The sequence below is a fragment of the Apteryx rowi genome, unplaced genomic scaffold, assembly GCF_003343035.1.
Source record: "Apteryx rowi isolate R43461 unplaced genomic scaffold, aptRow1 scaffold_283, whole genome shotgun sequence".
Taxonomy (NCBI): Eukaryota; Metazoa; Chordata; class Aves; order Apterygiformes; family Apterygidae; genus Apteryx; species Apteryx rowi.
In genome coordinates, this window is record NW_020449230.1 from 709,273 (window position 1) to 737,156 (window position 27,884).

Below are 27,884 nucleotides of genomic sequence, written 5' to 3' on the forward strand. Positions count from 1 at the left end.
TCTGTCAAGTAACAGAGGTAATGTCTCATCAACTCTTTCTCGTGCAGTGCACAGGACTCTCAGACCTTCCCTTCTAGAAAGCACAGAGAAACCACAGAGGAGAGTAATGGAACCCCCTAAACCACACCAAATCCATGTAAATGAGCTTTTAATATATCCAAACAATGAGCTCTTCTGTAGACATTTTGTAAGAAAATTGAAAACACGCTAATAAAACGGCTATCATGTTCCATTCAGGAAGAAAGTGGGCCAGTCTATTGGCTCTGCTCATGGAAAACGTAGAAAAGCTCCCTCCAATTTAGAAATATGAATGAGATTCAACAGAGTAAAAAACAAAGCCTTGCCTTCATTAGAAAATTAGGATTTTTGTGTCCCGCTAGGCTTGCAGACTAGCCCACAGGGATATGACTAGCATCTAACATATCACTCTACAAGTGCTAAATGGATAAGGGGAGTAGAAAGAGCTGAGATTTGTAATTAAAGATTCTTCTCCCTCAGCAGAATCTGTCTCCTTGAGATGCAGAAGACTGTCAGAAGGGGAGATCTCATGGACTGATCTGAACAGAGCTTGATGAACAGAGCAATGCCTTTCGCTCACTTGCCTGGTGTTTCTCAATGTACTTTATTGTATCTTGTATGCTATCATCCTGAAACAATTCTGGACGTGAGACACTTACTTCTTCACGGGCATTGGAAAGCATCTTGGATGAGGCACTGGTACTACATACTTTGCTGATAATGGAGCTGGCTTAGCATTGTGTTGTGCAATATAAGAAGGGCTATGGAGAAAAGAAGTGAAATTATTGGAAGAAAACCACTGAAATTGTGGAAGGAAAAGCTTTATCCAGTCAGGGATTCCACCCGTAAGAGCATGCCATGGAATTGCTCCCTTAAGTATAATTTCTGTGGTTGTTTCCAGGATAATTTTAAAATGGCATTCAGTGTAACACCCTCCCACACTTCCCTGAGATTTCTTGATAAAGCTCTTTGTATCGGTAAGATGTGTCTGATTTCAGCTTTGATGTTTCCTTTCTTCATTTTGCACTGCTATTACCTGCAACGCTTTCTTGCGTCTTCTTCAACAATTCTTCCAGCAGCGTTAAGAAGTCTGCTGCAAGTGTGCCCTTCTCTCAGTACTCACACACTGCTAGCTTCCCTGCAAACATCAACAGACCCTGCTCTGGATCTGGCCAAGCCTACTACCTCCCATCCTCTCAATTCAGCCATAAGCTGACAACATCTGCCCTCCTCACTTATCTTCTCACACAAAGACAATATAAATGTGGCCATTTGGCCTTTGCAAAGAAGAAGGGCTTGTCTCCAGTGCTGGTTTAAGGGAGCAGCCTTGCCCTCTCTACTCTCATTCCACCCCCCTGCTGTGTTTCACAGACTGCTTATATCTTTCAGAAAGTGAACAGGCAATTTTCTGTGCCAGAAATTTCTCATAATGTGCTGCACAGCCCCAAGCTCAGGAACTCCTGATCCCTTGAGCTCCCTTAGAATACAATGAACAAAGGCATAAAATAGGCTATTTGAAAGTGTCACATTCATTAGATGAGCTTCACAAATAATTCTGTAACTGAGCAGCCCTGAACTTGGAGAATATTTGAGTTCAAATCCAAACTTGATGTTGTGCGCACTTTTTCATGTATTGCAGATAGAACAAGGACATCTTTTTCCTTCTGGGGTTGACCAAAACTCATCCTGTGTATCTGGCTGCAGCCCCCTCACATGCTTGGGAGATCAGGGCCTGAGCTGGCCTGTGTTATCAGCATAGCAGATCTTGCATAAGAAAGTGTCTTTATCCTACAGGGATTCTGGAACTGAAAATGGAGCCTTGATTCCAGGTGCCATTTGTGTTGAGAGATAAGTATCACTATGGGAAACTAACAACATTATCTCCACTCCTGCCTATTCCCACCAACAAACAGCCTGAAGATTAGTAGTACATGGTGCTGTGTTAATGAAGGAGGCATCATCAATCAGCAGTCACAGTGACATGAGCTCTGACCTTTGGCTCAAATGCAATCCCATCTGCTAACTTCACTCCCCAGGAGGAATCTTCTAAGCAGAAAATAAAAGATCCTGGGAACTAGGGAAGAATTTAACAAAGACATTCAAGCTAGTTTTAATATCTCCTGGATGCTGGACTTGGATGAGGAATTTGAAAACAGGAGGAGCCCATCTCCTCTTCCTAAGGCTAGATGGTCTCAGTGCAAGCTGGGAAACCACTGTTTTCACCAGCTGCGAAGTTAGTGCAAATAGATTCAACAAGGGAACTCCTGCAGCTTTGAGATTTTATATTTGGAGCACGCCTCAATAAAGAAAAGATTCTCTTTTATGGTTGTTGTCATTATTTTGATTAAAACCCTTGGCCCAGTGTATAGAGTTCGCTTGGGCTGATACAAGCCACCTGGGCAGTACAGACATTTCAGCAAATCAGGAATTAGGTGCTCTATCTGCCATACCAAATAGTTCACTCCTAAAACATCAAAGCATGGAGAAAACTCTTTGAGGCAGGGCCTAGATCTCCCTGTTTTTATAAAGTGTTAGTGTAAGATGAACCCCTGTCAAGATGCTGACTCTGCATTCCCCTATTCATGTAGTTCTAGAGACTCACATGGGGTACATACCCTGGAGGGACAGAAGTGATGGCCCAGACAAAAGTATCCTCTTTTTCTTCTCCTAGTGGGGACATGCTGGCGATTCTTGTCTGGGAAAAAATCCTTTCAAAACCATCTCAACACTGTTAGTTTAGAGCACCTCTCATGTTTATGTCATTCTCCCAGAAGGACCCCTAGGCCAGTAAATAACACCAAAGGAAAACATCATGGTCTCCTTAGCAACTGAGGAATGATAAGTGATGGAGCAGACACTGTAGACACTGGCGATGTCTATTTTTATGGCTAGCCAGGAAGGAGAGCAAAAGGAAGCTGTTTATGGCCACACCATGCTGCTTTTGCAGGCATTCCGGGAAGTGCGAACCCATGCAGAGGCCCCTCGCATCTGGATGACAGATTCGGACAATGCATTGTTTTTAGAATTAGTGAATAGGAGGTTCCAGCTAAACTGATTTCATATGTGCTTTTCCTGGTCCCCAGCCAGCATGGGTGAGGTGGACCAGGCAAGAGCAGCTTTTTGCCTCCTGAGTTTGGGCCAGGGTTCTCATGTGGTCCAGCCTTTGCCCATCGGCTAGTCAAGTTGCATGAGACCTTATTCGGTCTGAGGAACTGGGTCTTCACCTGAGATCCATATAAAAGGGCTCTTTTGGGTAAGCCACTGGTCCCATGTCCCTGGATGCTGGACACCGCCTTCTGTTCAAGTTTTAGAAAGCTTCTTAGTATCCTGCCAAGGAAGATCCACTGGCACAGATGTCTTCTCAACTTAAAAGAATGTCCACGGTCTCTGAAAGATTAACTTCTGTAGCTGGTGCCTCACCCTGGAAAAGTTTTCTGAAGGGCTGGTCCCAGGTCACACTTCATGCACTGACATAGAGACTACTAGAATTGTACTAGCAAGGAAAATGGCTGGATTGCAGGAGGGTGGGGATATTGGAAGAGTCGCTTGGAAGCAGTGATGCCCCTTTCCCTGAGAACTGATTACTGGAAGAAACCCCATGGGGCAATGTATGCTGTGAAACCTACAGCACCATGGAGCCAGGTTGCTGGCATGCTGACTCCCTTGAGTGCTCTTCTCTGTATAACAGTTAGCTGCCTACAATCCTGCCACTGTAAATGACTTTGTCACCTGGAAACAAACTCCAGGTTAAACATTTGGATTCCAGTGCATTCATCACCCCTTTTCTTGATTACTACAGAGCCTTGGATAGGAATGAAAGGGATGTTGAGTTCCTGAAGCCCTGCTAGGTGGGACTACAGTCACAACAGCAAAATGAACACATTTCATCCCTAAAATGGCAAGTGCAGGTCAGCGGGGTTTCATTAAGATATGTGGGAAAGACCTTAAATAACCAAGGCAGGAAAAGTTTAGTGCTGTTTTCCCTTTCATTTGCCAGATGTTTGGAAAATACAATGAATATTTATACCTCTAGCTCTGAGATGCAGCCTGACTGGCGAGGTATGAGTCTGACCCTTGGAAACCACTGCAAAATGCTTGGAGAAAGCACGTCCTTCCTACAGAGGTCTGCACACCTCCCAGAAACATGCAGAGCAGTGATAAAGGAGCTGCTGAAATTGGACCTTATGAACTGGAGTCAGGCTATCAAAACAGCATAGAGACTCCCGATTTGGTGGCACTGTGAGTGTTAAAATGCTGACTGTACCTAATCTCTGCTTTTGTTCCATGCTTCACACACTATGGAAGTGTGTGCCTTATGGCATGGAACAGGTGTCTAAGATACTGCCTGTCACTGGGTAGGTAAGTCCTGAATTTAACTAAGTAATGCAATGGAGCAACTTTTCCCAAATCAGTGAGTGAACAGCAGATCCAGGGGCTTCTAGAAGTGAGTTCTGCTTTAACCGCCACAACTAGTCTTGACACAGCTAGATTTCCTTACTGCAAATGAAACTCATCTTCTGGTCTGAAGATCAGCTATTTGGCCATTTCTAAGCAGCTCCACCAACCATCTGAAAAGTATTTGCCTTGCAAATGGCAGAATTCCCCCTGCACTGCCTTCCAGACCCTGCTGAGCTGCTGAGTCTAACCCTGTGTGTCACCTACAGCCCTACATGCGGACATGGGGATCTGACTACTGACACTGCAGATCAGCTTGCTCACACATTCAAAGCAGAGCTGCACCTGCTGATCTGGATACATATATCAAGGCAGATGGGCCCTCCATGAAAGTGGTTTGGAAGGTAACTAATGCTCAGACTCCTCCAACTCTCATGCAGAAGAGGCAGAGAATAGTTTCTGCAAAGCTCCCTTCCATCAGCTGACAGAGAGAGTTTGAAAGTCCACTAAGCTTCCCAGCCTGTCCACAGCTCCAGGCTAAGGCTGATGCCGAGAAGAGCCAAACTACATTCTCTACCACTTGACTCCAAGATAATTTTACTGCCTTAGAGGATCCCAAACCATAAGCGCAACCCCCTCCCCCTCTGAAGCATTGTATCATTTTCAGGAGAGATACTGAGGCTGGAAAGGTCATTCCCATCTACAGTTCAGGTGAAGATGAGCAAGGTGCATGCCATAAAGCAATCAGAAAGGCAGAAAAAACAGCCTCCTGCTGACTGCTAATGTCTACAAAGTATACGTGTTTCCAGGTGTGGGCAAGCTTACCAGGTGGTATATCCACGCAGCTGAGGGTGCCCCCACATGCATTCTGAATCCTCCGTAATGCTCACGTCCAGCAGAGCAGTCAGGTGAGCACAATGCCAGCGCAGCCAGACAGGCTGTGGAGCTGCTGGGAGGTATGTTCTGCACGTAGCTGAGGGGCAGGGACAGTATCAGGCTCACTGGCTCAAAGGAGGGATGTTCACAGCCATGCTGCTGACTGGCATTTCAGGCCTCTAATACCAGATTTTCATTTATGCCTGCTTTGTACTCAAGCACAAGGTTCAGGTTCTGGTCAACATGTCAGTTTGGAATAATATCACCAAGTCAGTGAAGCAACACTGCATTTGAATGCTCCAAACCCTCATCTTACAGAATCAGGTCTTCTGCAGTACACTGAGAACCACGATGTTAGTTCTGGTTGTCTTATTCCATCACCATCCCAGTTAGTCACACTTCACTCACTTGGTCTTCCTTCCAGTTACTCTACTGAACTAGAGGCAACTAGTCACAAGCTGCAAAATGATAAGTTCCAATTGGATATAAGGAAAAGAATCCTCACCATGACAGCAGTGCAACCCTAGGACAAGAACCCCAAGAATGCAGGCATCTCCATCCTTTGAGTTGTCAAAACTCAGTCAGACAAGGCCCTGAACAACCTGTGTAGCTTTGAAGCCAGCACTGATTTAAGTAGGAGTTTGGACTAGAGCCCTCCAGAGATYCCTTCTCTTCAATGAGTCTATGCTGACATTAAAATATGTTTTCAGAAAACACCTGCAGGAAAACCCTCTTTCTAGTTTAAAAGAAGATCAGGAATGTTCTATTCCTTATTTCCATGCTCTCAACTCTGGGGAGGAGATAAATAGACCAGAAATTCGTATTGCAGTACATTTTCTAACATACTTTGATGCTTGTAGGACTCCTTCCTACATGGAGGCTGGGTTCAAGGCTGGCACGGGGCTGCTTTACATTTCCACTTTGCCAGCCTTGGAAATCAGCTGCATGCAGAGAGATTCTCAAGTTATTTAAAWGCCCTTATGCTCTCAGAGTGTACCTGCGAACCCACTGCTGAGCTTTCTGGTGAGGTCTTGCAGATGTCCGCAGTCTTACCTTCACATCTGTGGCTGGTTTCACTCTGCTTGTGCCCTGCAGGGCATTTGCACTCATAAGAACCCACTGTGTTGATGCAATTGCCACCTTGACACAGGCCAGGAATAGCTTGACATTCATCCACATCTACAGGAAAAAGAGCAAAGACATCAGAAAGTACAGGCATTGCAACTGAAGAAGGTTCAGCTGGAGTTTTGAGAAAGAAGCAGCTTTGCTCTAAGTAGGTGGATTTACATTTCTTAATGCAATTACCCTACAGGTAGGTGGATTTATATTTCCTAAAGGAATTACCCACCATGTTACAGTAGGTATTAGGTCAGAGGAAATGGAATCAAATGCTAAAGTTGTACTTGAAGCGTCTACTTTTATTCAACTAATTTCCAAATGTTTCCTTTGGAAACTTAACTGAGGGCAGCACATTCCCCTGAAATAGTCTGACCTCATGGAATCATTTCATGGTATTTACCTTGACAGGCTCCAGTACGAATGTTGGGAATGAAACCTCGGCGGCAGGGGTGAGGTTGGGCAGGGCACATCTCACATGGGTGACCCCAGGCCCGTCCAATCGTGGCACAACACATGGTCTTGGTGCAGACAATCCCACTTAGTTGGCCCTGGCACATCTGGTTATTTACTTGGCTAAAGCAGGGACCGGTACGATAGTCTGAGGGACAACAAAAATATCCACAGGTTAGGTCAAGACACAAACACAAGGTCTTCTCTCTAACCTCCCAAAGTGCCTATTCCCTTCTCTTCTACCAGAACAATGTTAAACCTATAGCATAGCCACCCAAATGCAGAGTTGACGAGTTCTGGAAAAAAAAGAAATCTGCCATTGTGGAAAGTACAAAATTTTAAGACTAAACTGGAGTCAAGTGCTGGAGGTGGGGGCCTTCTCTGTCATGTGTTTCATGTGGTGGCCTAGAGGCTCTCCAAGCCACATCGTCCTGGTCTCTCCCAGGCTCAGCCCATGAGTTACAGTCATTCYATGGCTTGAATCAATGCCTCACCATAGGATGAACCCCAAAGATGAAAAGTCAGGCAAAAGGGAGATTTCAGGGATGCAAATTTATCTATGCTGTGGAACTTTTGGGGCTAGTGAAGCAATCAAGCTTTATACTAGTTAAGGGCAAAAGCACATTTGGAGCTGATGTGGTAAAAGTATCTCACGGACAGCTTTAGGGCCTGGAAATCCATGTAACATAAACATACAGGCAAGATGAGTATAGTATTTCAGTCCTCAAAGACCTCCTTTCCTCCCCATCCGAAGAAACTCCAGTGCCACATTGTCATAGTCAACAAATGAGAGCCATGTATCTACAGGTCACCCAAAGCTACAAAAGAGAACATGTTTCAAGATGTTGGTTTCCTTGCTGCAAGTCTGCACTGGATTGGAATATAAATTAGCCATCTAAGCAGTTAGTCGATAAAATCTATACATCACCAAGGAAAATGTTAAAGATGAAGTACTGGGTACCACACTTGCAGTCCTCTCACCCAGCTCTAGGTATATAAAGATTAAACGCATCAGCCAAGGTGCTCCTAGTTCTGAGTGGTGCCATTCACTCCACCAGCTTAGACACTTATCTCAGGACATAATGAATGTCTGTCTGGACAGACCAATCTTCCTGTGTTGACAGAGAGCCCCAGTGACTAACCTACAGTATACAAAAGCTGGAATGATCTTAGCTCCCATACACCCTGTAGTAAAAGATAAATGGGGTTCACAGTCACATGCTGCAGAAGCAGGATTCACAACTGTCAGCTAAGTGCCATAAGGAATTATGGCACTTAGAGTAGCTTTATTCATTAATTTAACTGGCTGGCCTGTCAAAGGAGCAAGGGATTTAGGCTGTTACCTTCCTACGACACTGAGATGAATATACATACTACCGTCTGCCATGGGTCAAGGGCTAAAGAGGACTGGGAGGAGAGACAAAGCTGTTTGGGTGATCTTAACACTGAATTCAGTGCTTTGCAGTATATTGAGTTTCCGATGGTGGCCATCACTTTAATTTCTTCCTTTTCTTACTCTGCCTTTTTTTTTCATGCTGTAGACAACAAAGTTCTGCTAGGAATTTCCCCTCAAGTTACTGACAGGGGCAACAAATATGAGACATTTTAGACATTGGAGAGATGGAGACATCTTGATGTCAGACTGCCGCTACTTGGCTTCCAGGTAAGAGAGTCCTAGATCTCAACTACAAAACCTTCTGGGAGAGAATTCCCAAGCCTTCCTTCCCCATGATGTCTACTGTAAATGATGCTGGCAAAGGGGTTTCTGTGCCCTCTGACAGTCTTTATAAAGGCAGCCTACAGCAGTAACACATTTCATCATCATTCATACCTTCTGGTTAACTCTTAAAGGTCCCTTGGCAATTGTAACTAGATCTCTAAAACCCAGATGCTGGAGAAACAACCAGCCTGTTTCCCATTCCCACCAAGGAGGGTCCTATTCCTGAGAAAGGGAGAAAAAGGGAGGGGGGGGGAGAAAGAGAGAGAGAGAGAGAAAGAAAGAAAGAAAGAAGAAAGAAAGAATACAAAGAGGAAAGAAGGAAAGAAGGAAAGAGAAAAAGAAGAGAAGGATGGAAGAAAGGAAGGAGGGAGGAAGGAAGTGTCTGAGGGGCTTGTTTGCACTAAGGAATGTGGTTTTGCCACTGCCTGGGCTCTCATGACCCTTGATTGGGGATATTAGCACAGCAGGCATTCCTCAAGAAACAAAATTCTTAAACAATTCCCTTCTACTGGGAATAGATTATTGCATGCAAGTGTTTGAACTGTTGCTGTAAAAAGGACCTTTAATGGTGTTATTGTCAGACCAGAAAATTCCACTCTAACCATCTAAAGAAGTTACATGTTGGTCAATCAGCCTGTTATTTCAGATAGTCTCACTGAGATTTCTGAAGTTGTTTAGGGGATTTTGACATTGGAGTGCCCCTTAATTGACTGTGAACCCTAATCCCTGCAACAATACCTGGATTAGCTCACAGCTGTCTTAGCAGTGAGACACTTGGATTTGATATGTGAGGCAATTAAAAAACTTGTGTGGAAAGTAGTTCTAGCTAAGTGGTGAGTCACAGGCAGTCTGGGACTCAAATCTACTTACAAGTAGTTCTATTTAACATTTTCTAAAATGTCTTAGTGTAATATATACACTCAAAAAAGCAAAGTTCAGACTTCATGATCCAGTTCTCTGCATGCAGTTCCCTTCTTTTTAAATCCTAACACACACATGAAAAGAGCAAAAAGTAAGGACAAACATCAAATAAAAGRTTTGAGACAGGAAGCTTTTCCTCACTGGGTATGTTTGCAGGGCAGCCTCATTGGCAGGTCTACACTTGGGTRAAATCATGACAGAGTGCCTGTATCCTGCTCTGTAAAAGATCATCTGGAAATGCTGGTAATCACTGCAGACTTAGGACTGAGAATGCCTCTGCTGATGTGTCTTCCTCCCTCCCATTGCTTGTCCYGAGTAAAATCTGTGTGAGGTACAGTTGTGCTATAATTGTCCCACCTGACAATAGGTTAAGCATAAGCTACATGGAAACCACACAGTGAAYTCTCCTTTACCTCTGGGAAAAAAATCAATTAGCACAATAATTGCTTACTTCCAGCCTAACGTTCCCTTGTCTTTGTATTTCTTGAACAGCACTGTCACGCTTAGAAACTAATGCTGATAAAAATGTCAAAAGGAGTTTGACCTCTGGATGTCACTGAGAGGTAAACATCAAGAGGAGGTTGGGGGAAAAAAAGAAGAAAGATTTTGAAGCTTCATTGGCATAAAGGTGACACGATCTCATAAAAATGCCTTTGTTTGGAAATCAGATGAGAAATATGTACTGCGTTTGCAATGGTGAATTTTCAAATAATCATAAAGATTGTTTTTGACCCAAATTTTAACAAGTTACCAAAGCACATGGTCATCATTAACGTCTCCTGACATGCCAAGTTTAATGGTTTGTTCTAATTTATTCCAAGAGAAGAAATCAGCAAATTTTTAATTGTTTTTTCACCCATTGTTTTTTTTATGAAACTGAAAGGCTCTTACTCATAATTTTCAACTCTGAGAAAAAGACCAAGGAGAGGCATTTATCACCACACAGATGAACAATTCTGAACGCAGAACAATTTAAATCTTATAAGCAATCAAAACCAAAGAACCATGCCAGAAATTTCTTTGTGAGCTTGTATCAAAGGACAAATCAACTCAGTAACAGAAAAAAAGGAAAACAGACTGTAGTATGTTATTAAGAAAGGATTAAAGAGCAAAAAAGAGAGCATCATCACACCTCTGTATAAACCCATGGTTTGCCTGTGTCTTGAGGACTGTATGTAGTTCTAGCCCCCATATCAGAAAGCACCTATCAAAACTGGAAAAGGATCGGAAAAAGGCAACAAGGATGATCAAAGGTGTGGAAGAGCTTCTGTGTGAGGAATGACTGTGCTGGCTAGAACTACTCGATCTGGAAAAGAGACAACTGGAGGAAGACTTGACAGCAGGACACAAAATCATGGGTGGCCTAGGGAGGAGCAGCGTATTCGCGTGCATTGCAAGTATCAGGAGGCCTCACAGGAAAATAAGTGGTGGTGCTGGTTCAAAATAAATTAAGAAAGTGGTTCTTCAGGCAACACATATGTTAAGGGAAATTCTTCCAACAGAGGTTGTGAATGGTCAAAAACTGTAAGCTACAGATGCTTGGAGCCCAGGACGGTCTTAGGGAGAAGCGCTATAAAGGATTGCCCAGGTCTTATATTGTTCACCAGTCACTGGTTTATGGACACTTTCAGAGGCTGAACAGATCTTTGTCCTGACCCAGGTCAACTGCTCCTCTTATGTTTAGCTTCACTGTAAAGCATAAATAACTCGTTGAATGCTGCTTATGCAGTATAACATTAGTCTTGTGAGAGTTTGCTTTTAAAAACAAATACGTGCAAGAAGAAAAAAAATTTGATTGTAATTGTTCCAAAGGTTAGTTTCCATTTCATGTTGGCCCCAAGAGCACACTGTGTCCCTGCAGCCAGCGCGAGTCAGAACACACTGACTTTGGTTGCAGCTGAAAGCAGCTGCTGAAATTCTCTCTGATGGTCACAGTCAAGCAGGGCTGTGTTACCAAACAGCCTGTGCTGCGGCTTTCAACGTGACTCAGGGAAAGCTCTGAGCATTAGAAACTACCTGCATTTCCACAAAAAAACCTGGACTCATGGTCGAGCCTTGAGGCATTATCTCATCTCAGGCAAGGGCCCCAAATCCACCTTCCTACCGCTTTGTAAGCAATCTGCACAGTTGTATTTTAGGTTTGGTTTTCATTTGGTGTTATGCTGCAGCATCTTTGCAGATGGAGCTGCTGTGATAGACAGGATTGTGGCTTAGGTGGGCAGCAGCTCTGTTTAAGTGTGTCAGTGCCTCTGTGCTTACAGTGAAATATCATACATTTTATGAGCTATTCTGAAGGCTTGCTAACCCTAGGACAATGCAGAAATAAGTAATAAACAGAGCCTGCCTTACGGCTTTTCTAGTCAAAAGAAGCATGGAGATAAATACGTGCCTGATGTCATTGTGGTTTGTATCTAGAAAGGGCACTGATTCACCTATAAAGTTGGAGCACTTAAATGTATAACCCAAAATACAACCATGGCAGCACTGCAGAGAGAAAAGGAATAAACTTGCACCTCCCATGTCATCTTGCTGAGGCACGGATGGATGTGCTGCAGGAGGAATTCCTTGAGTGCGGTAATGAAAGAGCCATTGTAATGAGAACATCTCATTTTAAATAAATAATTGAATAAAATAGATTTTCATATTTAGATTACTTCTTTTGAGGGAATGAAGCCAAGAAAATCGCAGTCTGGCAACCAGAAAGCCTGGCAGCATTCTAGCTCCCATCTGGTGTTAATTTTAATGGGTCAAATTATTAAATCATTAATGAGGCACCAATCAAACTTTATTAAAGAAATAGGCACATTTAACTGATGTCTAAGGTCCTGATACAGTCTGGGGAGAACATCTCGTCTTCCAGGACCCCTGTCTCAGGTAGCTGTCCTTCAGACGTCTGGTCTTTGCAGCTACATTTCTTAGAAAAGCAGAGCAGAGGTGCCTTCCTCATTGAAAGCTGGGTGATTTCTTCCTATCTCCTCTTTAAAGCTTACACAGCCTTATAGTAAGCCTTATGTGGTAGAATATGGATGAACTCCACCTTTCCATCTGCCAGCAAAGTTCTTATCAAAGGGACTGCAAGAAATTCCAGATCAGGCCTTATTTGGGGAAGAAAAACTTCAGTCAGGATCTTTACGCCCCTACAGAAGAGATTTTTAACGCAGCAGGACCATGCATATCTAGTCCATTACTAATCACTTGTAGCTGCAAAAAACAACAAGCAAAGACACTGCTTGACGTAAGCTCCCCCAAAAAGTTTTGCAAGCAGTTATCATAGGACAGGCATGAGCTTCCCTCCTAGCATCCATCATCAGCCTCATCAATGCACTGACCCCATTTTTCTTTCTTGCCCTATTAATCTCAAAAGTAGACTGTGCTCAGCACACATGGTCTGCAGGCTTCCTATTGCTGCAGAGTTAGATTAGTTTACTACTCACATCTACTTGTCTTGAGCACCTAGAGGAGTAAGAATCCTTAAATCGCAAAATGCGCAAAGGAACTAGAGTTGAAGCATGGAGTGTTTGCATTAGCCGCCAGAAATCTGATTCCTTGCTACGTTATTTGGTATCAAACTCTTTTCCCCGACCCCACTGAGACAGCTGGTATGATTTTAAAGCACCACCTAACCAGAACTGCAGCTTTTTGCACGTGCCACAGAGTCAGGTTGGGGCTACAGTGAGTCTTATCTACCTAACCCTGCAGCCAATATAGGCCCCAGATGTGTTCCGGAAAGGAAGCGTAACAGGAATAGACTTCATTCCTGATTTCCATGTTTGGCTGGTTGTCATGGAGATCTTTAGGAACCCTGACAGCTAATGAATGGCCATTCCTGACAACTGAAAGCCGCAGAACATTGGGGAGTTAATGGGTGGGATCCATGTCATTGCACATGCTCTTACATTGAGCCATGCTATTCTGCTTGCAAACAGCTTCCTGAAAATATCACTTTAGAGTTTTTTTAACTTTCCTAATTAGCATGTCTAAGATGTATGTGGAGGAACACCTCACAGTTGCTGTGAACATCACCCACGTGCTGTACAGAATCTTGCTGGTACATGTTGGACAGTCTGACATTTCAGTGCAGGAAGGGGGTTGGAGTACCTCTGGTTCAGCTGAGCTACTACAAACAACCTTGCAGCTCCCTGCTTCCAGCGCTTGGGGCTCTATGCCCTCCAGGGCTCTTGCCCTGGCTTTGCATGAGCTACTTAACCCAAGTTCATTGCCAGAGTACGTCTCACCTCCTACAAGAGGGAATAAAGAACAACAAGCTACTCTTTGCCAACCATGGCTAAAATTTATGCCAGAAATGCAGCTTCATCTGATTAAAATGAGTAATCCATATCAGACTATTTAAAATTACCACTCTGAAGGTATCAAACACTCATGTAGTACAGTTGGAAGGCATCTTCTCTATTGCTCAGTTTCCCCAATTCTAAATGAAGACAATGGAAATGTATTGTATGAAGTGTTTCCCTTGGATATACAGCATCACTGAAACCAATTATTTTGGAGGTAAATATTAACTTTAGCAACTAAGTCTGATTTCACCTTCTGCATGCTTCCTTCTAATGTTTGAGTTTTGCAGGTTTCCTGCCCCCTTTGCTTGACTTCTTGCTCATTGTGATGGAGCTTGGATTTATTTTAAGGAGATCCCAAACTGAACACTTGCACAAAGGACATGTTTCATATGTTCATTACAAATCTAAAAGCAACTACAGATTGCTTTTTTTAACACCCAAATTGAAACAGCATCTGAAACGGAGATATTTACAACTTCATTTAATTTCCAATTTAAATTATAGCTTTGCTGTGGAAAACAAAGGCATTTAGTATTAACATTTTTCCCCCTTTAATTGGTTCTTACTGTCTCTTTGGGGAAAAGGGTGTTTTTGACAAAGAATTTTTAAAGGGAAACATTTTGTTTGAAAATTTTCACAAGAAAAAGAAAAAGGACAGTTTTCACGGCTGCCATAACATCCATCTAACCAGCAAGGTGTCACCAAATAAATTAATGCTTGTAACAGCAATTTAGATCCCCGGGTAAGGATTCAAAAGCAGAAGCAAACACACACACTACTTCCATTGCTTTTTAAAACCACAATCCTAGAAACCTGAATATGCCTGACCCCAGTCGTGTRAGCAGTTCTGCAGATTCCAAGCTAACAGGAACTTCAATTGATTGAAGAGCTCTCCTGCATACTTTCATTCTCTCTTTCAGACTGTCCTTTCTTTGGCACCATTTGGCTGGAATCCCCTTGCGGGACAGGCCACGGGCCAAGCAAATTCCTTCTATACAAAATAAATAAATAGAGCAGCAAGGAAGAAGAGATTTTCTTTGCTAAAAATCAAATTCCCTTCTCATAATAAACAATGCTTTTGCTGAAGGCTTTTTCTTAAAGCAGTATTGACAAATGCTGCTTGTAAGTCATCCCTGGGGAGTTACAGACCTCACCACGATGAGGTCACTACAACACATGCCTCAGGCTTTGGCAGAGGTCCACACTGCTTTCTGAAAGCTCCAGCATGAGTTCAGAGGAACAGGAAGAGCAGATATCAAGCCTGATATCTATTTTCCTATTGTCAGTGCATGATTTTCCATCAGTGGGAGGCTTGCTCCCCAGGCCAGGAGAGCACAGCCTTGCAATTCTTTCTGTCTGTAACATTCTTGGTCTTGGAGCAGAGAGCACTCACAGACATCCAGCCAGTCAACGCAGCTCTGAAAGCGAGCAAGTACTAATGCAACCAAGGCAAGGCAGATCTAGCAGATCCCTGTGCAAGCTTCCACCCCAAAAACTCCCACACAGCGCCAGCCACCCATAATAAGGGTGTTCCCCGGACAGTCCCCAGAGAAGGCTGGCAATGCCCTTGGGGACCTGAGAGCTGATAATTTGCAGATGTCATGCCYACAGAAGCAATTCATTCCCCACTTACAGAAAGACCATTAACAGGTATGTATGGAAAAGTACACAGGGGGACAGCATGCAAAAGCCACCAGCCAAACGACAAACTGATATGTGCCAGCGCAAGTCCACCAAAAGCCCTGAAATTGTTCCTATTGTACTAAATGTGAGTATAGAGGTTTTGGAATTAAGATTATAGTTCTCTGCACATAATGCAGCTCTAAATATCTGTTAAGTCTCTGTAGCCGTGTAGATCTGTGACTCCTTTTGCGGGAGGGGAGATGGTAGATGAAGGGGGAACAACATGAGGGTCTCTGTAAAGAGCTCCCTTCTCATGAAATACTTTCTCCACCTAGTCATTTCCTTACCTCATACACACACAGCCGCATTCCTTATGGTTAACTGTTTGGACATTTGCAGAAAGGAAAAAGCTGGCTGAGGCAGTTTATAAGGCCAGACATTCCAAGTGCTGCAAAAACACATTCAAAGGAAATAGTAAAGAGAATTTTTTTTTTAAGTTTTCCTGTCCTATTTTTACAGTTTCCTGTCAAAGTCTTAGCCTGATGAAACCTGAGATAGAGCTCCACACACAGCCCTCCTCCAAGGGCTCTCCAGTCCAGTAACATCTCAGACACAAAGCACACACACCAACACATAACCAGTACTTGCATCATAGAAGTATCYGGGAGGACTGGAGCAGGGATTGGCATTGCCAAGCTGTGTTGTCAGCTCTGGAAGAGACCGTGGGTTCAGGACACCGCTAGCTGGTGAACTGTCATGTATCGYTGCCTGGCCATTTAGTGCACACACRGAGGTGTYGAGAGTGGCATAGGTGTTTGATAGCTCCAGACACTTCCCCAAGTTGCCCCAGGTGGAAGCCTTGAGCCTCACAGACTCCTTTGCCAGAGATCAGGGCTATGGGCAGGCTCCTGGGTAGCAGGGGAAAGAGCATATGGAGACAGTGGCTGGGCTGGGCTGCGCTGGATTAGGGCGTATTGCCACCAGACAGTTGACTGAAGAAGACTGTGTCTCTTGCAGGACTGCATGGCTGAGTAAGGGCAGGAGAAATTTGTGTCTGCAGAGAGCACGGGCAGAGCGTTTCTGAACTTTGCCTACCTTCTCTCTGGGACAACGAGCTATGAGCAAGGGGAAGGATGCTATTGAGGGGGGAATTCCAAACAATTTGGTTGGCTTTACAGGTTTTGTCTTACTGTGTTAAGGTTACTGTGCTTGAGCTGCAGTCATCAGTGCGTTGCTCCATTCAGCAAAGGTTTTATATTTCAAAGTTGGCAATGCTGTGCATGGCCTGTGCTAGGGAGGGCAAGGTGTCTTTGGAGAGGCTTATCCACAGCTAACATATCTTGCAACAGAAGGAAAAAAGTTCTCAGGAAAGACCAAACACAGCACATTAGCTTCTTCTCAGACTCAACTGAGAGATGCGGAAACATTTCATCTTCCTCAGTAGTTTCTCATGACGCTACATGACGGGCTTTGTATTTTCTCTGCATTTAATGAGGAGAATATCTTTTGGGGACACTGCAAAAAACATGCAGAAAAAGGGAACCTTAACAGTTTTACTGATGCTGGCAGAAAATGAGTTCTCAGAGCTCAGCTCACTGAAATAGGAGTCAGCAGCCATCCTGTATATGGACTAAGAGATCAACTGAAAACCTCTCCCAGGCTAGTAATGCTCTGCCAGCAGAGTGGCTTTCCAGGAGTCAGACAAACTTGTGTCTCAGCCACATACTGTATTCACACCATCCAGACAGCTCTAAGTGGGCACAACAGACATGAGTCACAGTAGCCAGTGGTTTACAGAGAGAACCTTTGTTTTTTCCTACCCCAGAGAACTGAAAACCAAGAAATAAATAAGAATTCGTGCAACACTGTAATAGTCTCTCAGCTCAGGGGGTGCATGGGGAGGCCCAGACAAAGTGAATTTCATGTTCTGTCTCACATTAATACAACCCATTGAACACTTCTCTGCCTGTGCCAGTGTCCCAAATTCACTGGACTAACTGGGGGATGTCAGTAAAGTAGAGGCACAAAGAGCTCCCAAGAGATCCAAGGCAAAAGTCAAGGCTGTAGCCCAGTATAAATGAAAAAATGTAGTGTCTCCTACCCCTTCAAAACAGGACCAAAGCAGAGGGCTCCACTTGTCCTACTAAAATACACCCCAGTGCAGAGACACACACAGAAGAAAAGCACAACAGGTAGGTAACCTCTCCTCCCCTCTCTGAATCTGTCACCAGCTTCCCAATGCTGGGTTCAAGTCTTTGCTCATTCCTTCGAAGTGAGGCATGGAATCAGCTCCCAGCTCCTGAACAAAACTGATGCTTTCAACAGCAGTAGCAGCATCCCAGTCCACGTTCCTGGGAGCTGTCCACTCTTCCAGGATTGTTCCTGGATTGTTGCTGGATTGTTGCTGGGTGTCTTCCCACATAATCTGCCCTTTTAGAAGAGCAGCTGGATTGGGGTTGCTTCACAACATGTATGGACCTCAGGCATGACCATACACAGTCTAGAGGAGATATTTTTGCCAAGCTGAGATATATCCCCACAACAAAAATTCTGTTGGGCATCTCAAATTAATGAATTTGACATATCTTCCTCTGAAATACAAAGGCTGTGACTAAAAGCCTTTTTGCATTATCTTGAATATCACTGAGTTGTCAGTGAAGTATTTGTGGTCTCTTTCTTGCTATCCTGATGTATGTTGTTGCATGCCTGTGCTCTGGGGAGTTCCCAGCTAAAGATATGAAATATGTACAGCTCTACTGATTTGCTYCACTAAGAGCAGCATGTTTGGAAGTTCAGGACTACGATCCGAGCTAGAAAGGAGTGAGTAAAGGGACCGTGTTTACTGTTGGCTGCTTCCTGTTATGGCTTTTGCAYGTACAGATGGGGATCAAACATATCCTGTGTGGCTGCTTCTTTTCTCCTAAACCTCCAAATTAAACTGAAATTTTGAAAAAAAACAAAAAACAAAAAACATTATGAAGAGGAAACAGAAAAGCTGAGACTAAGCCTCTCTGAATAACTCTTCTCAGGAGGAGGGCTTGAGGAGGCCTTACAAGCAAGAATAAAGGAGTATTCTGCGACATTCTCACCATCTGGAAATTTGAGTGGATTAAAGTGCAGTTTACGCTGAGAGACTCACTAGCATCCATCTATACATTACAAGATGATGCTTTGGGTTGCATATATTCTGTTTATACATGATATTGGGYGTCTGTAATCAGAAAAACTACAGCTGGAGGCAACCTCAAAGATAGTTTTGAATTTCTCCTGCCCTTAGATATTGGATTTYAGAGTCATTTCAGCTTTTTATCTAATTATTACTATTATTTARTGGAGACCAATTCTGTCATTAAAGATGCAAAAAGTTAAATCCTTTGTTTAATATTCTTAAATTCTTCCTCTCCTGTTTCCCCAGAAATGAGCAGATGGCTAAAACCCAAAAAATGCTAATATTTTTGCTCTGCTTGACACTGCAGTTTCTGGGCACTTGCCATTTACCAAAACCACTTACAAATATTTTCAGTGATCCATTCAKTGTCTAGTAATAATCTTTCCTGTGTCTGGCCTTGTGCTCAGTCACTAGAGTACCGAAGTGCTTAATTTCTGTATCTCTTTGCCTGGCATCTCTGACATCCCAAAGTGCAAACAAACTTCCTCTGTACATCACTGGGATGTGAGACCTGGGAACAGCTACACAAAGCTCCAAAAGCACAACTGGCTTTTAGATCAGCCCAGGAACACATGCTTGTACTGAGGAATACCACCCTAYGAGTTTGGTGGTTAACCTTTTGGAAATCTTACATCATTAAAATGAGAGGACACAGATGTAGCAAGAGCTTTCTGAACCAGACAAATCACAGGAACCACACACTGAGTTAAATTAACATATAACTGCCTCTGCTTCTTCCCATTGTTTGCAAAATCCCAAGGGTCTTGGGATTTTTACTGACCTTTCAGGTTTTAGGACTCTCCTGCACCTACTGCTCTAAGCTACAGATACTGGAAATTATCATCAAGTTCTCCACAAAGAGCAACAATGTTACTCTGAAACTCATTTTTTCCAAAATAAAAGAAGAAACACTTTCATGAGAGGTAGCAAATGACATTTACAGTGAAACTTCAGCATTTTGATGGGAAGTTCTTCACTAGTTCTTCATCCCGGAAGATGTCAATTAGAGGGAGGAAATGATGTTAAGATGCTCTGAGCACCTAGCTATTAAGGTATGTACCTCTGAAGTGGAGTATTTCCTGAATGAAGTGTGAAGGTTGTTAGATTGCTTCCATTACAAAGCAGCCTTTTACTGAGCCCTAAGCTGTTGAAGGTGCAACTTGTTGAGTGTACGGCAGCAGAAGCTGTTGCTTAGTATTCAAGAACTCAGATTATTAGAGTTAAATTTTAAATTATAATATCTCTTTTTATGATTTATAGCCAAATGAAATAAAAAATATAACTGCATCTGCAATCTGATAGATGTGTGGGTATTGAATSCCTCCTTTTCATTAACGCAGATGGGCATATTTTTCAGTGCTTGCCTGTCTAAACYAAGGCCCATCCTCTGTACGAGAGCACTACCACATTGTGCAGTACAGCAGCTAATGGCTACACTAGCATTGGAACTAGAAACAAGAAAGCTGCATCAGCACAAAGCTCATGAGACTTTCTGAGAATCCTGACTCCTTGGTACAAATATTAGCTGAACTAATGCAGCTCTGTGTTCCTGGAAACAACTTAGCATCTTTTCATGGCATTACCTTACATGCATATAACAATCTGGGATCATGACACTGAGAGAGCAGGGAAAAGAAATAGAAGCTGAGCTCTAAACTCTTTGCCTAAACCCTATTACATCTGGACTAGCCACAACACATACTCAGAAAGCCCTTCCCACTTTGAAGACTTCAGAAATGGGATTCACTCAATTAAATGTGTGTCAATAGTGCAGATGTCTGTGACAGAACTGATCACCCCTGTGTATCCACTCAACCTAAAGGCAATGCCTTCATTTGCTCAGTGAATCCTACCCTGCCAGCGCTCCTATCACTCCATCGACTATAACATTGCACAGGAGCTGTGCTCAGCTGTACACATCTACCTGCAGGAGTCTAAAGCGAGGCAATGTAGTACAAGGGAAATCCAGCACATTCCTGTGGAACACAACCAGYGGGACAGATAGGTTCCTATCAGCAGACATCTCTGTACAGAACAGAGGGAAAGGACCATAGGTATCTCATTACCTCTGCTTTCTTTTCTGAAGACAATAAAAGCCAGCTTAAACTACCTGCTATTGTCTTTATACTCTGTAGGCAGGAGAGTATCTCATTTTGCACTCTGTAAACAGCAGACWCAAGGATGTCAGAGAGCATCCTTATTGCTTAATGCCATGTGCTGCACTTAGCAGCTAACAGTTATCCCAATAGAAACATCACAAGAGCTACTGTGTGGGAAGGAGGAAGCTGAATGATGTCTCACTAGCCAATAACTTTGGCATTAGCCGAAGCTCCCTCGCTGAAGAGATGCAGGCAGGAATCAGAAGACTTTCCWGAGTGCTCCACCATGTATCCAGCCATGCTACAAGAGCATCACTATGGAGCCTTGGGCTGAAAACTGGAATTCCTACATGCAAAGCCATTAGGTTTCAGGCTCTGCTKTCTATTAATCCTTCTTCAGAAAAATCTTTAGGAATGAAACTCAGAGTTAAACTGAGAGCTATGGATGATCCATGTTGCTTCCAAGCCTGCTACTAGAGTATCCTGTTACTGGCAACTTTGAAGAATGCTTGTAAATATGTCATATACTGGGGTGCTTTAAATGGAGAAAATGCACARAAACTCAACAGAGATCATGTCTCCAGTAAGTCTGGTGCTTAGGGACCGCATCTTAATATGCCTACTGAGGGAACAGGAGTTCAGTTTCTCCACGGAGGGGTTAAGTTATTCCTTGCCACGCTAATGATTGCCAGTAGGTCAGTCACAACCACCTCACCTGGCTGCAAACTCACAGACAACCCAGCCAGGAGCCTCTTTGAAAAGTGTAACTTTTAATATCTCTTAGGAAAGCAAGCACTCTGTTTGTCTTGGCAGGGAAGACCTGTGTATACACAGCTGGAGAGCTTGTTTTGTCTCTTAGTACAAGTCTGGACCAAACCAAATCTCTAAAGGCTTTGTAAAAATGCTCGCTTTATTTAAAGAATTTTATACAGGATGTCTCCAAAGTCTGTCCCTGCTCAATCCCCTTCTTTCCCTGCCTCTCCCAACCCCTCTCCTTCCCCCTCTCCTACCATACAGACGGAGGAAATTCAGTTAGGTTTTTCAGTCCCTCCTGGCTTCAACGTATCCAGAAATTTCTTTAGAAAATTTCTAGGTTTCTTTTCAAATACAGCCACTGTCCTTATCAATTTTTGAGTCTCAATATTTCAAATATCTGTGAGCTAGGGAAAGAACGAGCAGCTCCACTGACAGTTCTGGAGCTCAGGTTTAGGGTTCAGGGTGAGGAAGGCTTGCAAGGTAAAGCCTTCAAGTGAGAAAGACTGTTGTCATAGCACCTTTCTGCAACTAAAGCAACGTGTCTCTTTGTGTGCACGTATGTGAAAAGCAGGGAGGGTGATTAAAAAAATATATATGTACAAATGCTCCACCAATACCCATGTTTGCAGCACAATACAAAGGAGGAGAATGGAACAAGGTAATGTTGCTTCTGTAAATGTATATGGAGGCTTTTAAAGAGGTTTCCCTTCTCTGCACCCAATAAATGTGAGGCTCAAACCACAGAGCAAGGCTTTTAAGGGGCACCTGTGCAATGAAGTTCAGTAGATACTTCTGTAATCCAGGGAACACTGAGCAACTATTTTGAGTTCTGCATATTTCCGCTGGCTGCTACTCAAGCAGGACCGACTGATGCCTGGGCTATCGGAAACCAGCTGCTATTCCTATCTCACCCTCTAAATCACGTTTTCAATAATTTCCAAACTGTAAAAAGCCATTAAAGGCAAGGGCAGTCCAGTCCTTGGACAGGGAGTTAAACAAAATTATCCCAATCTCAGGAAAGTGAGTCTAGAAAGATGGAATATTTCCAGGGCAATTTGATGCAAATTTGGGGAGTTTAGACATCTACTTGGTGTTTCAGTTTCACTTCTGTGCCACTCTGACTCTTGCCAAGCATCATATCAGAGCAGTGTCATGAGATATCCATCCAAGCCAACAGGAAGGGTAGGAATTCCGTGTTTCAGAGCCAGAACCTCAGTCATACCCACACTGCCAAAAGGTAAATCTGATTCAGCCATGCAGCACATGATGGCTGGATGAAATACAGCAAAGCTACATGCCATCTTGCTGACGAAAAACTGTGGCTTTTCAGGGAGCTGTTTCAATTTGTCCTGGATGAGTAGCTGGTTCTGAACTGTGTGAGGTTTACAATAAATAGTGCTGGCTAATGTTTCCCTTTGAAATGTTTTTACTAAAATAAAAGCTGTTTCATGGAAAATCTTAAGTTCTGGCTAAAATTTTCATTATTTTCCAAGAAATAAACTGTAAAAATAATTCTGCAAAGGTAGAAATACTGACTTTTGGGGTTTCAGGACCACATTCACTTGAAAATCATCAGTTGTTAGCACTGGTGACATCAATAGTTTAATTTTTTAAGTTTGATGTTATCGGCTTCCTTCGCTCCAAAGGAATTGTTTCCTGTAGTACACAGGACAGGCCAAATTCAGGGAATTAAYTGAGTTGCTGCAAAAGTTTGATGCTACACAGTGAAAGAGGTGGGAGGCTCCAGTACCTGCTGGGGACCAACCTGCTAGAGAGCAAATTTGAAAAGAAGAATGTGAGGATGTTGGTGAACTACAAGTTGAACATGAGCCAGCAATGTGCACTCACGGCAAAGGCCAGCAGCATCCTGGGCTGCATTAGGAAAAGCGTTGCCAGCAGGTCGAGGGAGGTGATCCTTCCCCTCTCCTCAGCCCTGGTGAGGCCACGCCTGGAGTGCTGGGTCCAGTTCTGGCCTCCCCAGTATGAGAGAGACATGGACAAACTGGAGTGAGTCCAGCAAAGGGCCACAAAGATGACTGAGGGACTGGAGCACCTCTCATATGAGGAGAGGCTAAGAGAGCTGGGATTGTTTAGCCTGGAGAAGAGAAGATTGAGGGGGGATCTTATCCATGTAGATAAATACCTGATGAGAGGGAGGAAGAAAGAYGAAGGCAGACTCTTCTCTGTGGTGCCCAGTGACAGGACAAGAAGCAATGAGCACAAATTGAAACTCAGGAAGTTGCATCTCAACAGAAGAAAACACTCCTTCACTGTGAAAACACTTCAACACTGGACCAGGTTTCCCAGAGAYGTTGTGGAGTCCGCACCCTTGGAGATATTCAAAACCTGACTGGACATGGTCCTGAGCAACCTCTTCCAGCTGACCCTGCTTGAATGGGGAGGAGTTGGACCAGATGATCTCCAGAGGTCCCTTCCAACCTTAACAAATCTGTGCTTATGTGATTCTGGGAAATAACTGGATAGTCTTACAGATATGGGAGCTGAGTGGCTGRAAGTGTATTCCTGTCTGACAGAGTTGGCCAAGTCATTAAACCAGCATTTTGCATGTGATCCCTCAATGTCTGTAGTCCCTAACTCCTTAGAAATTACTTTTCTGCACAGGAGCTGCACTTAATGCAGTGAGAAGTCCTTGCAGTGGGTAACTCATGATGGGCACCAAAATTAGTTGGCAGCTGGAAAATTTCAGCTGATATTTCTTTTCCCTGCTCTATCAGTGTTTAGGAAGGGGCTGATGGCATCACCTTCTCTTATGAGGATCTCATGGTAAGGGCTTTGCTGGCATTTCTAAGCCACTCCCAGGTTATCAAGACCAGAAGCATGGAAATGACCTAGAGAAAATCACCCTTTCTGGACTCAGCACAGGGTTTATTCATGTGTAACAAACAGCTACAAGAGGCCACATGTGGAATGAGGAGGATCCAAAAAGACACTGAAAGCACAGTCACTAGGCACTTTRCAACCTGCACACTTAATGATCAGGGGTCTCAGAGAACATTTTAGGCATAAGGATGTAGTTAAAGGCCATATCATCATGCAGAGGAATCCAGTAGAAATTCATGCAAAAGTGAATATCCTTAACACACAGGCTTGCATATACAACTCATGTTCCTTTGCTCTGTCAGTGACAATATCAWGAAAATCTGTTCCTTACCTCTTTCACACTGGGGGCCAGTGAATCCATAGACACAAGCACAGCGGTTTGGTCCAATGCATCGACCTCCATTCTGACAACCGTTTTCACACACAGCTRTTTAGAAATAGAAAAAGAAGTCAGTGGATTTCTGCTATCAGGGATACTACAATGTGAGCTGTGTGGTTCTGGTAGGACTTGGAATATCATCTRCTTTGTGTTGTTCACAAGTCAGGGCTCTCCTCCATGTAATGAGCATACAGAGAAAAGTRTGGAATTTTTTACTGGAAAATGACTTCCTTTTTATGAGTGAACCCATTTATAAAAGAGCTTTAAACTCTCATTTCACTTGAGAGGATTTCCTGTACTCTGGAAGCTCAATTCATTCAGGTTAGCACTGAGATTTAAATGTCAGGATCAAGATGAATGAATACAAATGAGATACTGCATAAAGGCAAAAACATGTTCAAATCTAAGGAGAGGGGAACATGACAACAGTGAAACATGAAATTGCCTAAATAATGGTATCRGAAATACCAGATTTGGGTATGKATGTAGCAAAACTGGGACCAAYGGGACRAGAGTGATTAGGGGCAGGTTGTTTACTAGGAAGGAGACTGGGATGAGGAAAGGGAGGTRCAAGGGCAGTGAAAAGGAAGGTCAAGAAACAAGARAAGGGATAATAAGATAAGCAATTATGTGATCAATGCATTCTGGGGGTACTTACCCYGCAGACWAAAGTAGGACAATAAACCAAACCCATTGCTCTGACCATACCACATGTGCCAAACCTGCTTCTGCAATCAGGAGGACATAGGGGGGCAGGGGGATGTGGATGCTTTCTCTAGCTAGCAGGGTACACTTGGGTGGAGGGACTGTGCCTTCTGATATCACTGTGTCAGCTCATTCTAGGCTTGATGACATTGGCATTTTTCCTAACATTATAGTAGGACGTGTCCATTCAGGCTGGTAGTGGTATCAGGACATGATGYTCTCCAGAACAGAAATGACTTTCTAGAGACACCATTTAAAGCTGGTAGARGAATGCATAAGACCTAGCTGGTAGGAGCTTCTCTGGAAGGTGATGACACACTCTCAAYTGATCTGAAAAATGGATGCTCTTAGGTCCTGCTATTTCAAGACAGCCTCATTCCCTCAAGCCCAAACTCACTTCTTACCTCAGTGAATAAAGTACAAGTCATGTYGCCTTGACTTTGAGGTCAGCAACATCCCATGGCCYCCACAGCCTGTGTTGGATGGATGTRTTCACTGAGGGCTTCTTCATGTGTCACAAGGTAGCTTGGATCTGCAATCTGAGCTCACAGGCCAGACACAAGGAACCAGTGGTGTGATTGCAGAGGTGTGCAGTGGTGTGACTGGGCATCAACCCTCCTCCTAGCCATCTGTGCCAGGCAGCACAGATGGAACATATCCCCTAATGACGGTAAGCTGATACTCCAATAGAGAGGAGTAAATATCAAGGACATCCATGTCTGAGCTGCAAACAGCACATCAATGTGTGCAARGTAGCCTCTGTATTCATAAGGCCGCACAAATCTAGCCTTGCCCTCTAGCTCACCACATATACCGCAGGGAGAACAAAGAGCAGTTACTGCAAGTACTTACGCTGTCCACAGTATGTTCCAGTATAGCCCTTCTGGCAGAGGCAAGATTCCTCGTTGCAGCTCCCACCGTTCATGCACCTCACACTGCAGGTCTGGACTGTGGAGAAAAGCAGGGAAATATTACAAGAGGATGCAACAAACTGTCTGTGATGGGAATCRAATACCTTCACATGTAATTGATCTTTCTTAATCTGTTCTAATCTCAGTGATATCCATTCATTTCCAGTATGGTTTGAATTAATCATGATGTCTACCRTTCCTACTGCTCTATGGCCAGAGATCAGGCTAAATTTAGATGAAGGCGTAAAATCATTAASGACACTAAGCTTGAGGCTTCAAAGCATTGCCTGGATTGTCAGACATGAGACCAGTCTCTATGGGAAATGGCACCGTTTCCAGCACATTCTTACCCTACACTGCTTACTACAATGAATCAACACTGGGAGAGCAATTACATACAGCAAATCTGAGAGGGCTGCCTAGCTACAATAAAAAGAGGTAGCAAGAAAGTATCTGTCCATTAGTGCTGTYCACCTGTCAGAGCTCTTCCCCAGGCCTTGCAATCAACACAGACAGCAAGGGGTCAGGTTTAGTGAACCTGAGAAATCTTGKGAGTTCAGGGTTTGGACATAAGAGCCTTGATGGTCATTCAGAACTTTCCTAACTAATTGGCAAAGATTATTACTGGATCTGCTTAGAGCTGGTCCCATTTCTTACTTCTGCCATGGTCCCAAAGGTCCTGAGGTCCCATCACCATCTGACTTATCTCCAGGGCTGGCACTGAAGAGTCTGTTAGAATTCCCTGCAGATTTGGAGTGCAGAAGAATATCTTTCAACCAAGAATTTAAAGGCCTTATGCTTTGTAAGGATCTTCCAGGGTAGCAGAGACCAAAGTTCTAGTAATAAGAGAATGGCAGCCCACCCTAGTTAACTTTTCCCATGATTGGGTTGGATTAATTCTACCTTTTATTTGAAAGGATCAGTGCTTGCAGCTGTTCTGCTAGCCCTCAGTAGTAGATTTTGCAGACAGGTTTTCTGCCTGCTTACTGACTACTACTATCTAAACAGTCACTTGCAAATTACTCTAAAAYATCTTTACTCCCTCAAGTAAGAAACCAAACTTTTTGTTATGACAGAGAGAGGCAGAGTGGCTTTTATTGCCTCTGGAATGCACAATTTGCCTGCTTTACCTCCCTGAAGCATTCTTGAAAAATGCAGATCCAAACATCCCCAGAATGAACACCAGATTTGATGGAGCCCCTGCAGAGGAACCTACCCCCGAGTGCATGCTGAAATTCACCCCAGGCTCAGGGGAATGCCAGRTCTGTGCCCAAATGTATAAACTGCTTACAGCATTCCTTGCATTCCTCTCTGATTGCTAACATATGGACCCTCACTCCAGAAACTTCTGTGGCTCCAGCACCTTCCTTTCAGCAAAGCACTGGGCAGGTCTGCAGAGCAGCGGCACGCATAKGCTCCTGTGCCGAGCACTTTCTGGGGACATCTGCAGGGCTGCAGCACAACGTGGCACTTTGGAATCAGATTCTGGGAATTTCTTTCCTTGAGTCACACCCTGAATGTGGTTTTGAGGTCTGAGGGGCTAGTTCCCTGGCCTTCAATCAGATGCCTGCAAGTCACTTCGTTAACAATGGCTTGCCTGCAGACGG

At 43.7% G+C, this 27,884-nt stretch overlaps 1 protein-coding gene across 3 annotated transcripts in view; it reads right to left on the reverse strand.

Annotated features, from left to right (window-relative positions):
- Window positions 1–27,884, reverse strand: part of FBN3 (fibrillin 3) — a 106,190-nt gene that overhangs the window by 54,648 nt on the left and 23,658 nt on the right. For all 3 annotated transcript variants that reach the window (XM_026068940.1, XM_026068941.1, XM_026068942.1), the window contains 4 exons: window positions 26,219–26,314; window positions 24,614–24,709; window positions 6,809–7,006; window positions 6,343–6,468 (listed from right to left, as the gene is read on the reverse strand). In XM_026068940.1, coding sequence (XP_025924725.1) covers window positions 6,343–6,468; window positions 6,809–7,006; window positions 24,614–24,709; window positions 26,219–26,314 — 516 coding nt within the window. The remainder of the gene's footprint in view (window positions 1–6,342; window positions 6,469–6,808; window positions 7,007–24,613; window positions 24,710–26,218; window positions 26,315–27,884) is intronic.